At 43.7% G+C, this 14,884-nt stretch overlaps 1 protein-coding gene across 3 annotated transcripts in view; it reads right to left on the bottom strand.

Moving 5' to 3' along the window:
• The window catches only part of VWCE (von Willebrand factor C and EGF domains), an 88,223-nt gene that overhangs the window by 17,553 nt on the left and 55,786 nt on the right, over window positions 1-14,884 (bottom strand). For all 3 annotated transcript variants that reach the window (XM_040410485.1, XM_040410484.1, XM_040410486.1), the window contains 8 exons: window positions 13,755-13,880; window positions 13,560-13,676; window positions 10,974-11,096; window positions 5,896-6,024; window positions 2,095-2,214; window positions 1,594-2,003; window positions 1,427-1,517; window positions 1,177-1,259 (listed from right to left, as the gene is read on the bottom strand). In XM_040410485.1, coding sequence (XP_040266419.1) covers window positions 1,177-1,259; window positions 1,427-1,517; window positions 1,594-2,003; window positions 2,095-2,214; window positions 5,896-6,024; window positions 10,974-11,096; window positions 13,560-13,676; window positions 13,755-13,880 — 1,199 coding nt within the window. The remainder of the gene's footprint in view (window positions 1-1,176; window positions 1,260-1,426; window positions 1,518-1,593; window positions 2,004-2,094; window positions 2,215-5,895; window positions 6,025-10,973; window positions 11,097-13,559; window positions 13,677-13,754; window positions 13,881-14,884) is intronic.

Genomic DNA, 14,884 nt, shown 5'->3' with positions numbered 1-14,884 from the left:
AAGATCTCATGCCTATCACTATTCAGCTGTTGCTCTAATACCCAGTGTCAGCCTGTGCTCCTATACATCTTAGTTGTTTTTTAAGCCACATTAAGCTCCCTAAAAAACAAGCTTCGTTCTCGTTGTATGTGCAGGTCCCAGTGGTGGGACCCTCGCCTATCAGACAATGGGGGCATATTCTAGTGATATGCTCCCATTGTCTGAGATAGGAATACCCCTTTAATGTCACTCATTTGCCTTGTGGGTAACCAAAATCCATGAAACTTCCAGGATACGTTTGGGAAGCTGAGATCTTAGGTTGTGCAACGTTTCAAGGCAATTGATTGAGGTTTATGCACATTATGGTACATTAAGCTCTTTTTACATTAAGCTAAATGTTTTCAAAAAGAAATAAAATAGTTTCATGTGAATAACTTTTGGTATGTTTTATCAAATGACCCCAAATCTTCAGAATATGTTGGCATAGAGAGGATCTAGTAGGATGGGAAGTTTGGGGGAAATTGGTGAACATCTGAGTTGTTTTTTGTACGTTAAGCCACATTAAGCTCCCTAAAAAACAAGCTTAATGTCACTCATTTGCCTTGTGGGTAGCCAAAATCCATGAAACTTCCAGGGTAGGTTTGGGAAGCTGGGAACGTAGGCAATTGATTGAGGTTTACACACATTATGGTACATTAAATGTTTTAGGATGTCCCCATTTATTTAGCTCAAAAGGAGTACAATGCAGTAATTTAAAAAAAAATGCCCCCAAAGGTGTACATATTGTCAAATCTTGTCCAACTCTGGGTGTTGTCAGTATAGAGATAGTACTGAAACCAAACCTACTTGTAGTCTAATGATAGATTGAAGGTTTCCTTCTATTGACATTTATGAAGTCAATTATAGAGTGTAAAATGGATAGGGAGATTAGAAGTTAGGTAAGTAAAAGCATGAAAGTATCAAGAAGAGAACGAAAATTTATTTACCTGAAGTTTTCATTTCCTATAGTCTCTAGGCAGCACAACTTTTGTGACTATGCTGCAGTAGGATGTCCAGGAAAATGAACATTTATTTACCTGAAATTTCCCATTTCCTGTAGTCCATAGGCAGCACAGTCACGAAAGTTGTGGTGCCGTAGGGCGTCCAGGAAAGAACATTTAACACTTTTTGTTGGCGCTTTTCTTCTCAATAACTTACCAAACAAATACATATTGTACAGTTATCAGAGGAGTTGGGGAACAGTTCTCCATCTGCTCTTGAGGACCCTTCAAAGAAGCACCCTGTAACAGACCACAAAAATTCCATGTATGATGGTCAACAGTCCAAGTCTTAGAAGGTTTAATCAAATTTATACTAGCTGCCTCAAGACAAAGAAAATCTTATAACATGGATCAATTACTGAGCACATCGGAAAGATCTGACTTTAATGAGCTCTACGTCTTCTCACCATCACATGTCGGACAGCAGCTGTCTGGGTGCAGGACTGGATGTGAGCAGTTTGGGCTACATATTCTTCTTTCACAGGATACGGTACCTTCCTGCAACATACATTATTTGAGACCATAATTCTATGAACTGCACTAGAAGACAAAATCTGCAAACTGTGGCACCTACCTGGCAAGTGCAATCCATACATTTTTCCTCGGTCCATGAGCTTCCCGTCTGTTGTAATTCTTTGTTGTGCCAGCAGTGTAGATTTGTCTGCAGGGTAGTTGGAGCTCCAGTCGGGAATACTATATGTTCTTGCATTGGCATATGAGAGATCCCTGAGGATTTTTGAGCTAATGGCGAATGACCCGTTTTGAGATGTTGAGGTGGCGGCAAAGGATCCAGATTTTCTGTTGCAGCTTGTGGTTTTGAGGTAGGCATTGTGGTGGTGGTCTCTGCTAGGATAGTGGTGGCTATGGTAGTCTGGGGGGCAGTGATTACAGGTGTGCCAAGGCTTATTGGTGATGGGTATGTTGGCTTAATCTGTGGAAAATTGTGCACTGCCTGTAGAAAGCCAACCGTCTGCACTTCAATTGCTGAAGCATATAGAGAGACAAAATATTACCATATTTCACCTTCACAGATATTGATTTGGTCAAGGTAAACTGTTCTAATAGAAGGTGTTACCTGTACAACCACCATTGATGGACAGAAACCCAGCAGGACAGGAGCAGATATAAGACCCTAGAGTATTGATGCAGCTGCCAGAGGAGCAAAGGGTGGTATTCTGCAGGCATTCATTCACATCTAGGAGACAAACATACAGTACTCATATACCATGTTAAAGAGGACCTGTCACCTCTCCTGACTTGCCTCTTTTATTACCTACTTACATTCTCCATGTAATAACAATTCTGGAGCATCTATTCTTATGACTCTATGATGTGCCATTTCTTTATTATTCCTGCTAGAAGTTATGAATGAATTACTACTAGCTGGAAATGAAGGTCCAGATGGGTGTTACCAGTTGGGTGTGTGTCCCTGCACAGTCTGACAATGGTAGCACTGATTTGATAGTGTCAAACTATGCAGGGACACACTGCCAACTGGTAACACCCATCTGGACCTTCATTGCAAACTGGTGGTAATTCATTTATAACTTCTAGCAGAAATATTAAAGGAATGACACATAATAGAGTCATAAGAATAGATGTTCCATATATGTCAGGAGAGGTCACATGTCCTCTTTAATTTAGTTCATACGTCTAGTTATAGACACAACATGCCCTTACATCTGTTCACTCTGCGGATACTCATTAGACAAGTGAGGTTTATTTGGAACCTGGTCTTCTAGCGGTGTGGTCCCGAAGTACGCCAGGCCTGGGGGTGTCTGCAGTTGTTTAATGTTTCATATGTAATGTATTGTATTTTTATGTTTATACTAGTTATTCCAGCAGAGGGGGTCATGGTTGGCAGGAACAGGGCTAACCACTCGGTTCCTCCCCCTCGGTACGAGTCGGCGGGTCCTGCTTCCTGCCAGAAGTGTGAGTTCTAGTCTAATGGGACAAAGAGAGGAGAAAATAGACAATTCCTGTTCTGATTAGGGGGGGCGTGAGGAAGCACATGACAGAGCTTCCACTTTCAGCAACCGTATCTTATTCCCCTGTGAGACCAACATTCCACAGGGAAACTGAGGTACCAGATATTCTTCTCCCCTGAGAAGGACTTAATCCTGCCTCAAGAAAACACTTGAGAGACAGCAGAGTGATCAGCAAAATATAGCTTTAGGGTGGGTTCACATCACTTTTTTCCCCATCTGTTTAACGTATACGTTAAATGGATGCTTCAGACTGATGCCATACATTGGCATCCACACAAAAACCTATATGTTTTTTTACCGGACTTGATCTGAACCCACCCTTACAGACACTAGTGCAAAGTAAGGGACAACAGCTCAGACACCACCACCTACCTAAACCATCACTAGGCCAGACTAACCTTAAGCCTATACTACAGTGGACACCTAAATCCACAAGTGCTTGGTAGTGCCCTCCAACCAGCCACCATACCTCCACATCTGGAGCTAGAGAAACTGCACTTTGTATTTGTTGCTGCTGGATGTGCCACAGGTTACATTTTGCTCTAAGTAAAGAGAGACTGTTATACGTTTACTTCTGGTCTGATTCGACAATCTACACTTTAGCTGCACTGAACCCCAGGGAGCAATGGCCTGATGGAGTACACCATGACACATCTCATCAGGACCACTACCACTCCCATCCTCTGCACCAGTTCCTCAGGAGCTCACTCCATCCTCTCAAAGAATATGTATAGATAGGATATGATGGAACTGAAAACCTGTCGTAGGAAATGTAGTCTTACTGAACTGGTTGTCTTCTCAAAGTGGTGGCCCTTTAGAAAGGTTTCACTCTAGTATATTGGTGATGTCCAGCTTTTTCAAATGGCTAGCCTAGAGGCTTTAATCATGGTAGGGTAATTAGAAATAATAAGAAATTAATTCTTAAACCAGGTGCAATGCCTTGTAGGGCCAGCTCAGCTAAACCTAAAAATACCTTTTACAGTGATCCTTTTTTCATTCTGAAAAAAATAACTTTTAATCATATGCAAATGAGCACTTAAGTGCACTGAGGACGAGCCCAAGCCGCTATGTGCACCCCTGCTGCTCCTGCTTTCTCTACCAGTAATTCCCTCTCCTTCCTGATTGACCAGGCCAGGTTACTACATAGTCATCTTGCCAGGACCCTGTCAATCAAGAAGGAGAAGGAAGGGCTGACAAAGGAAGCAGGAAGAAAAATGGTGCAGAGTCCACCTTGGTATGAAGCAATGGATCACTAAGTGAAATGTATCATTACATTCAGCTGAACTAGCCCATGCATGACATTTGGGGTCATTTACAAACACCACAATGATCTTCGATTCCTTTCTGTACTGCCGGAGGATGTGCCTAGTTTATGATGAGACGCACAACGCATCATAAATTAGGTGCATCCTCCGGTAGTCCATGCACCTGAAATTAAAAACTGTGAGTGTAAGGCCCCTTTCACACGAGCGAGTATTCCGCGCGGATGCGATGCGGGAGGTGAACGCATTGCACCCGCACTGAATACCGACCCATTAATTTCTATGGGGCTGTTCACATGAGCGGTGATTTTCACGCATCACTTGTGCATTGCGTGAAAATCGCAGCATGCTCCTCTTTGTGCGTTTTTCACTTAACGCAGGCCCCATAGAAATGAATGGGGTTGCGTGAAAATCGCAAGCATCTGCAAGCAAGTGCGGATGCGGTGCGATTTTCACGCACGGTTGCTAGGAGATGATCGGGATGGAGATCCGATCATTATTATTTTCCCTTATAACATTGTTATAAGGGAAAATAATAGCATTCTGAATACAGAATGCTTAGTAAAACATCGCTGGAGGGATTAAAAAATAAAAATTTAAATGTCTTCATCTGATCTCTGTGCAGCAATAGGACCTGTGGTGACGTCACTCCGGTCATCACATGATCCATCACATGATCTTTTACCATGGTGATGGATCATGTGATGACCGGAGTGACGTCACCACAGGTCCTGTTGCTCCACAGAGCTAAGATGAAGACAGAAGGAGATGCCGGCTACGCGATCAAGTGGACTAAGGTGAGTTAAATTATTTTATTTTTTTAACCCCTCCAGCGCTGTTTTACTATGCATTCTGTATTCAGAATGCTATTATTTTCCCTTATAACCATGTTACAAGGGAAAATAATACAATCTACAGAACACCGATCCCAAGCCCGAACTTCTGTGAAGAAGTCCGAGTTTGGGTACCAAACACACGCGATTTTTCTCATGCGAGTGCAAAACGCATTACAATGTTTTGCACTCGCGCGGAAAAATCAGGGGTGTTCCCGTAACGCACCCGCACATTTTCCCGCAACGCCCGTCTGAAAGAGGCCTAATAGTTTTTTGCCAACTTTTACTTCTGATCTCCCAGCCCCGGGTCCCCACCACGCCCGCAAGTGACGAGGACAGCTTAAAAAATCCCCATGCAACAAAATATCGTTGTATGGGCATATAAAAAAGTCTGAAAAAACAAGTCTTTTGACTTTTTTGGTGCTAATAACGCACATAGGGACCTTAGTAAATTATTATTATTATTTATTATTATTAATGTACATATGAAAAGGGTAAATGACCCCCATTGTGCCTGGTTTAACATTGAATTTCCTTGTGATGGATCTTCTTTAAAACTAAAGGGATGGTTTCCAGATCTAGAAGTGACAGATGAAGTCTTAAAAGGTTTCCAACCCAATATCCCTATGGTTTTTGGCAGTTACATATTTATGTAATGTGTCATTACAAAGGTAAGTTGCACTGCAGGCGGTATAATTCACAAACACAATGTTGCAATAAGTCAACCACTTTCAGCATAAATAATCATGATCTAGTAGAGCCCTAAACATGACTTTTCCCACAAATTACTTACCAACACAAGACATTCTGTCCAAACTAAGAGCAAAGCCACTTTGGCAGGAACAGAAGAAACTTCCTTGTGTGTTGTGGCAGAAGTGTTGACAAAGATGGGAAGTTCCTGGTCGGCGACATTCATTGATGTCTTGAAAGGAACCAAAAGATTACAACAGTGTTATCTTAATGAGCATATGAATACAAAACCCAGAACAGACTGTCTATGTTCTTGTAGGATATATGAAGAAATCCTGGCAACCGAATCTTGCTTCAATCGTGTTCTTTAATAAATAAGAATAATAAAAGAACACGATTGAAGCAAGATTCGGTTGCCGAGATTTCTTCATATATTCCACGTGGAGTTTGCTCCTTCCCACTGCAACCTGTAGTTCGATTGAGTGCCGACTGGATTTACTATGTACTTGTAGGAACTGGAGGAATTGTCTAAACCAGGCATCCTCAAACTGCGGCCCTCCAGCTGTTGCAAAACTACAACTACCAGCATGCCCGAACAGCCTACAGGTATCAGCCTACAGCAGGGCATTGTGGGAGTTGTAGTTTTACAACAGCTGGAGGGCCGCAGTTTGAGGCTGCCTGGTCTAAACTTTTGTTCTAGGAGGGTGTATGTAAATTATAGAAGAGGGGGTCATCCTAATGGCCCCTTCTTTGGAAGACTTAGACGAGACAGGCATCTGGCATGGGAGCGCAACAAAACGGAACGAAATGCATTCTGGTGCTCTCTGTTCCGGTTTGTTCGTTTTTTTCCCTATTGACAATAAATGGGAACAATACTGAAGTATTTTCCTCCTCTGACGGATCTCAAAAACGGAAAGGAAGACGCAGATGTGAAAGTAGCCTATCAGTAATACATTCTTAGATCTATTGTGATCAGCTGATCATTGGGGGCGTCTTCCTTTTACAAAGTGATTGTCTTAATCCGATGAGTACATCATCTAGTACATGACCATCTCTTTCTAACAAAGCTAGAACCAGCCCTGTACCTCACATGGATCCAGAGATCTCCACATTCATTGCTCCAATTGCTCTGCTAGATTTATTTCAAGCTGGCAGCTCAGGGGGTGTGCACCTTCTCAGGGCGAGTGTTCCTTCTGCTGAAGCTGGTGGCTGTTGAAGGATGGAACTGAGCATGTGCGTCCACCTCAGTGAGCTGAACAGAGAATTTGGGTAAAAGGGCAAACAGCAGGTGGCGCTATACAGATACATTTTATTGAATTGCTCAGTGGCTATGCTAAATTTTAAATTAGATGAAAATACAAAAGTATTCAGACCCAGGTTTGAAAATATTTTTTCGAATATTTTTCATGGGACAAAACCCATTTAACCCTTTCAGCGCCAAGGACCAATGTAATACATCGTGAGTTGTGACTTGTCGCATCCCAGGTATTATGAGCTTAGAGTTTGCTATCAAATTAAAGGGGTTGTCTGGGACTTAAATATTGATGACCTACTCTAATTGATTGGTGGAGGCACCCCAACCCTTCCTTTTTTTTCAGTTTTAAGGTTTAGGTTTTATTTGTGTTTGCTATAAGTGTGGAAATCTCCAGGCAGCAGAGCAGTTAAATATATAATATGGAAACCCATAAACCGATTTTTACACTTTAGCTAAACCTAATTTAAAGATATGATAATTATATAAAACTTTTTGGTTTTCTGTTTTTCTTTATGGAACGAAGAGGTTTTGGAACTGATATACTGAGTTACCCAAGTTGGAATACGACTTATTACTCAGCAAGAACAGCATGAACATATACCTATAATGCGGGTAATAGCAGAGCTACAGTATAGGACAGTGGTGGCGAACCTTTTAGAGACTGAGTGCCCAAACCGCAACCCAAAACCCCCTTATTTATCGCAAAGTGCCGACACGGCAATTTAAAGGGGTTGTCCGGGTTCAGAGCTGACCCTGGACATACCCATAATTTCACCAAGGCAGCCCCCCTGACTTGAGCATTGGAGCAGTTCCTGCTCCGATGCTCTCCCTTGCCCTGCGCTGGATCGCGCAGGGCAAGGGCTCTTTTATTTACAATAACACACAGCCGGGCGGAGGCTTCAGCCCAGCAGTGTGTTCGGTGATGTCACCGGCTCTGATGGGCGGGCTTAAGTGCTGCCCTAACCGTTTTACAGGCTAGGGAAGCGCTTAAGCCAGCCCATCAGTGCCGGTTATGTCACCAGGCTCACTGCTGGGCAGAAGCCTCCGCCTGCAGCCCTATGGAGAGCTCGGTTCGTCACTGGAACTCCACAAAATGCCTTTTCCCTGCGCGATTGAGCACAGGGCAAAGGAGAGCAGAGGAGCATGAACTGCTCCGATGCTCAAGTCAGGGGGGCTGCCTTGGTTAAAATGGGAATAACCCCTTTAATCTGAATACTACAGTCCAATATAGTATATTTTCCATGTACTTTATCATGTAGTAGCTATAATAGCCTGACTGCATTCAATGAGCTGCCTGTGCTGTTCATAGTGCGCCCTGCGCTGATGAATGGCAGGAAAGGTCTAAGGCATATTGGTACACCTTAGAGACTTTTTCCAGGGTGCGGGTGCCCACAAAGAGGGCTCTGAGTGCCGCCTCTGGCACCCGTGCCATAGGTTCGCCACCACTGGTATAGGACATATGACAGCCGGCTAGGAATCTGTCAATGTCTGCAGCGCGGACTTTTTTAGTTTTTACGGGATAGTCGAAGAGACTTTAGGGGGAATTGATCATTCCCCCTATGCCAGAAACTGGAGTTAGGCCTCATGCACACGACCGTTGTTCGGGTCCACATCCGAGCCGCAGTTTTTGCGGCTTGGGTGGGGACCCATTTACTTTAATGGGGCCGCAAAAGATGCGGACAGCACTTCGTTGCTTCATTCTGAGGCCCCGCAAAAAAAATATAGCATGTCCTATTCTTGTCCGTTTTGCGGACAAGAATAGGCATGTCTACAATGGGACGCCCGTTCCGCAAATTGCAGAAGGCACACGGGCGGCTTCTGTTTTTTGCGGATCAGCGGTTTGCGGACCGCAAAAAACAGCACGGTCGTGTGCATGAGGCCTTAAAAAGTGACTTTTTAGTTGCAACTTCCATCTTGACACCACCCTCGCCAGTTTCCAAAAAAGGAAGTGTGGCAAGGGTGGGGTATGGGCGGGGACATCAGTCCTGACATATTTATCAGAAACTGGCGTAAATAATTACTGAAATCTACGGTAGCTCCGAGTTGCCATAGATTACAGTCTGGAGCAGGGACTCCAGGAGGACGCATTTAATTTATAACGAGGTCTGCACCTTGTCTTAAATGAATGGGGTGATTTATCAAACTGGTGTAAAGTAGAACTGGCTTAGTTGCCCATAGCAACCAATCAGATCCCACCTTTCATTTTCCAAAGGAGCTGTGAAAAATGAAAGGTGGAATCTGGTTGCTATGGGCAACTTAGCCAGTTCTACTTTACAGTAGTTTGATACTACTCCAGCGGCACAGGCCCTATCAAGACCAGCTCAGCACACACCTGTCAGGATAAATCAAGGCCTTTGTGTATCAGAAAGGCTTAGTTCAGGAACCTCTGTCGGAACTCCCATTATATTTACCGGGAAAAAACTGCTCAGCGTTCAGTGTTATTCTTTCCGTTGGAAACCCAACAGACCCATTATCTGCCGGGTGTTACTGGTGTCCATTATAGAAAGGATCCAGCACTCCATTATTTTAGTTTTTCTGCTCCAGTGAGGGACAAAAATGGCAGAGCATGTACAAAAATGGCCCCATGTGCAGGCAGGTCTAAATTGACAGAAGGCAGGGCAACATAATTAGGCAGTGCCAACAATACCATAGTGCAGAGCAATATACCACCCCAGCTGAACCGAATACCACAGTGCAGCACAAAAGACGGACACCTGCCCCACAGTATTCAACTGTATCACTATCCTGTGGACGTCAATACAGTTGAATTCAGGACGGCACCTGCGGCTACTGGCCTACTTGCATAGCAGAGAATCACATCCTTATGTACTTGGCTGGCGGCCATGAGAAGGGCCTGGGTGGCTCGCCACCGGGAAATTTCCCCGTAGGATCTATGGCCAATCCGCCCCTGCTTGCAAATACATATCACTAATCCTGTAACGGCTAAGGCTACTTTCACACTCGCGTTTTGGCTTTCCGTTTGTGAGATCCGTCAAGGGCTTTCACAAGCGGTCCAAAACGGATCAATTTTGCCCTAATGCATTCTGAATGGAAAAGGATCAGGATGGAAAATGCATCAGTTTGCCTCCGATCAGTCTCCGTTCCGCTCTGGAGGCGGACACCAAAACGCTGCCTGCAGGGTTTTGCTGTCCGCTTGACTAGACTGAGCCAAACGGATCCGTCCTGACACACAATGTAAATCAATGGGGACAGATCCGTTTTCTCTGACACAATCTGGCACAATAGAAAACGGATCCGTCTCCTATTGACTTTCAATGGAGTCCATGACGGATCCGTCTTGGCTATGCTACAGAAAATACAAACGGATCAGTTCGTGACGGATGCATGCGGTTGTATTATTGTAACTAATCCATTTTTGCAGATCCATGACGGATCTGCCCAAAACGCGAGTGTGAAAGTAGCCTAAGCTGACCTCCAGTAATGCAGTGGGAGAATTAACTTTACCAACAATTACTGTTCAGTGTCTGATATTAGCTTTAGGCTCCATTCACACATCCCCAATTCCATTCCGCATTTTGCGGAACGGAATTGCGGACCCATACATTTCTATGGGGCCGCACGACGTGAGGCCCCGATCCGGAATTGCGGATCCGCACTTCCGGGTCCGCAATTCCGATCCTGAAAAAAATAGAGCATGTCCTATTCTTGTCCGCAACAGCGGACAAGAATAGGCATATTCTCTTAGTGCCGGCAATGTGCGGTCCGCAAAATGAGGAACACACATTGCCGCTGTCCGTGTTTTGCGGATCCGCGGATCCGTGGATCCGCAAAACATACACGGATGTGTAAATGGACCCTTAACATGAAGAAAATCACTAAAATGTATTATAGGGAGACACTGAAACATCAAGGAATGTTACGTAATGTCAGTACAAGGAATATATATATAAAATCTATGAGATTACCTGCACAGGTGTGTCCATTGCTCAGTAGGGTGAACCCAGCTCCACACAAGCACCTGTAACTCCCGTGAACATTTTTACATCTGTGCTGACAAATAGATCTATGAACCGAACACTCATCAATATCTGGAAGCATGGAAGAACAGGCGACTATCAGGCGACTGCTGAGAGTACATACATGATTCAGCGTTATTACAGCACATTGCAAACACACATTTGGGTTAGAACTAGGGATGAGCGAATCGACTTCGGATGAAACATCCGAAGTCGATTCGCATAAAACTTTGTTCTAATACTGCACGGAGCAGGAGCTCCGTACAGTGTTAGAATGTATTGGCTCAGATGAGCCGAAGTTATTGCTTTGCAAAGTCTCGCGAGACATCGGATAATAACTTCATAAATTAATTTGTACTGTAAAAAAACATTTCCCGAACTCTGGTTCGGTTCCAACAGTTTTTTTACTTCGCAAAGCAATACCTTCAGCTCATAGGAGCCAATACATTCTAATACTGTATGGAGCTCCTGCTCCGTACGGTATTAGAACGAAGTTTTATGCGAATCGACTTCGGATGTTTCATCCGAAGTCGATTCGCTCATCCCTAGTTAGAACGTCAGACAAAGAATTAGAAGTAATGGTAATGCCATAGTAATAGAGAAAAACTACTGATTTATAATCTATGGTATCCCCAAGGTCCAGTAGGGTGCATTCATATCCCTGGTGTCTAGTGGGTAAATAATACTGTATTATTATGATATTAATGATTATGGAAATAGCAATAAGAAGAATAGTAGAAGAAATAATAGTCTCTACTGTTGTCCCTGGTATCTAGTGGGTTAATAATGGTACCGCTGGTGGCTAATGGATCAGTGTTATAAATTGAAGCTCCACAGCAGGACCTGACACTCCCAGCATAGTGACGCCATCACGCTGGGAGCACAGGTCCTGCTGCATCCGGTGAAGAGCAAGTGTCCCCGCACATGCAGGTGATTGAGGTGAGTTTTTTTAAATTCTATTTTAACCTCTGAAGGGCCATTTTTTTCCCTAGTATTCATTTTTAACGGTTGCACTGATTTCAATGGGGTCCATTTAGCCTTGAAAACGGCCAAAAATAGGACATGTCCTATATTTTGACGGCAGCTATTCACTGGTCCTTAAAGCCTATGTTCACCTTTGTGGGCATTTTTTATTATTATTGCATTGTACTCATGTTGAGCTAAAAATCATTTATCATTTCTTTATTAAAATATTTAAGCCCTTTTCTCTGTACAGCCTTGAGATTCTCGAATAGCAGGATCTGTATTTTTGCTGTTTCCTGTCAGGCAACTCACATGACAGCTCTTTATCTCTGACCTCATAAACACTCACTATAGCTCAATTCTTATCTTACTGATAAGGATCTGGCTTAAAGGGTTTCTGTCACCAGAATTACCTAAATTAAACTGGCTGACATTAGCGATGTGCTAATGTCAGTTGAATCTAACTAGCCTATTCCTAGTTTTAGCCATGCCCCCGTTATTCCATAACTAACTTTTACATATATGAAAATTTGTCTCTAGGAGCAGGGGGGGGGGGGGGCTTTGCTCCTGCTCCTAGAGGCTCCGTTCTCCCACCTTTGTCACCTGCCTCCAAGTCTTGATTGACAGGGCCAGGCAGCGCTCGCATCCTCCTGCTGGCCCTGAGTGCATGGTAAATCTCGCGCCTGCGCCGTGCCGTTCAGTATTCAGCGCAGGCGCAGTAAGGAAGTCGGCAGCCAGTGAGCGTCCTTCCTTCACTATGCCTGCGGCGAATACTAAAGGCACGGCGCCTAGATTTACCATGCACTCAGGGCCGGCAGGAGGATGTGAACGCTGCCCGGCCCTGTCAATCAAGACTTGGAAGGAGGTGACAGAGGTGGGAGAACTGAGCCTCTAGGAGCAGGAGCAACGCCCCCCCCCCCCCCCCCCCCCTTGCTCCTAGAGGCTAAATTGCGTATTATATTATAAGTTACAGTTATGGAATAACGGAAGCATGGATAAAACTAGGAATAGGCTAGTTTAATGTCAGCCAGTCTAATTTAGGTATTTCTGGTGACAGAAACCCTTTAAATAAGTGTTTATGACCTTTTAGTAATTTAGAGATTATTAGATGATACAAAGTAAGGCCTCCTGCACACGCTCCGTTGCCGCATTGCGGACCGCATTTGCGGATCCGCAATACACGGAAACCGTTCTGTGTGCATTCCGCATTCACTTCAATGGGTCCGCAAATCCGGAAATGCGGAATGGTGCGGAACGGAAGCATGGAACGGAACCCTACGGAAGCACTACGGAGTGCTTCCATGGGGTTTCGTCCCGTACTTCCGTTCCTGCAAAAAGATAGAACATGTCCTATCTTTTTGCAGAACGGCCGGATCGCGAACCCATTAAAATGAATTTTAATAAAGACCAATTGAATAAATGATTTTTAGCCCAAACTGAGTAAAATGCAAGATGGTGTACATAGCTTTTAAAAAAGTTGTCATTTGAATAGCCTTGTAGACTTTCATTGGTTGTAAAAATTTGCCATGTGATGGCCGTTACTTATATTGTCACTTTCACATAATTTCTTACCTATACAAGTGCTCCTATCAGCAGCCAGCTTTAGCCCGGGACTGCAGTCACACATGTACCCGCCTTCAGTATTGAGACATGTCCCTTTACAGGAAGACGCTGCACATTCGTCAATGTCTGGATGAAACATGATTGAACGATAAAACAGGTGCCCACAAGCTTCATACACATGTATAGAAAGGGACTCTGGGTTACCTGTGCAGGTCACTCCATTAGCTGTCTCTGTCATTCTGAATCCAATAGGACAAACCCTGGAGATGTGTTCACAGCCGCCATCGTTACAACTTAACTCACAGCCGTATTCTCCGCATGGGGCAGAAGCTGTAATAAAAAGGAATAAGAAGCAAGATCTGATCACTGAGGAAGATGCAGGGATACAAGGTGAATATCTTGCAGGAGCAGTATGGTTAGATGGGCAAATGGGAACAGCAACATGGCGCCGCCGTGCTGCAGTTGGGATGCACAGTGTGGCCATATAAGCTGCAGAAGAATTTTAATTAATTAGAACATAATTGTTTGCTCAGTATTCATTATTAATGGCAACTCACACAACTGCCCGGCTTTTGGGAATTCACACTGAATACACAATTTGGTTCTAATTAGCTAATATTAGAGATGAGTGAATCAGTTCTAAACTAATCAAATTCAATACGACTTTTCAAAAAATTAGGACCAAATCAGAATTTTGGGCATTTGTATGCGGGTAATTTCTCAAAATGGCTTGAGCCATTTTTCACACCTGAAGACTGGAGAGATAAAGAAGAAGGATCAGGTGACCCCAGGCGTTGTGTGTGTATATGTGTACACACACCTGCAGGCATTTGCTGCCAAAAAGTGAACATTTTTCTGGCCATTTTAAAAAAAGAAACTACAGAGCAGTTTGTTCTTAAAGAGGCTGTTTCAGCTATATACTGTATATACACTACTTACAAAAAGTTAAGGATGTTTGCCTTGTGGGAGAAATTTCAGGATGAACCTAAAATGCACTCTAATCTTTACAGGTGAACTAAATGTGACCTTCTCTAAACCTTTGAATGCACATGTTCGGCTGTTCAGTGTTTCAGTACTTTTTGCACAACTTGCTGTTCTTTAACAAGGAGCTTAATAGCAAAATTCACAACAGGTGTTTCATCCATGAATCGCCCAATAAATTTCCTGGTTCAATTAGAATTGGTATTTAAACAGTCCTCCTCATCATGGTTTTCACATATTGACATCATGAGACCAAGATGACACCTAACAATTGATGAACATTACCTTGCCATTGCGAGGCTTCAAGCAGGATGTTCTCAGATGGAAGTGGCCACTGAGCGTAGAATGTCAGA

Source organism: Bufo bufo, chromosome 10 (assembly GCF_905171765.1).
Source record: "Bufo bufo chromosome 10, aBufBuf1.1, whole genome shotgun sequence".
Lineage (NCBI taxonomy): Eukaryota > Metazoa > Chordata > Amphibia > Anura > Bufonidae > Bufo > Bufo bufo.
This window is presented reverse-complemented; position numbering and strand designations above follow the sequence as displayed.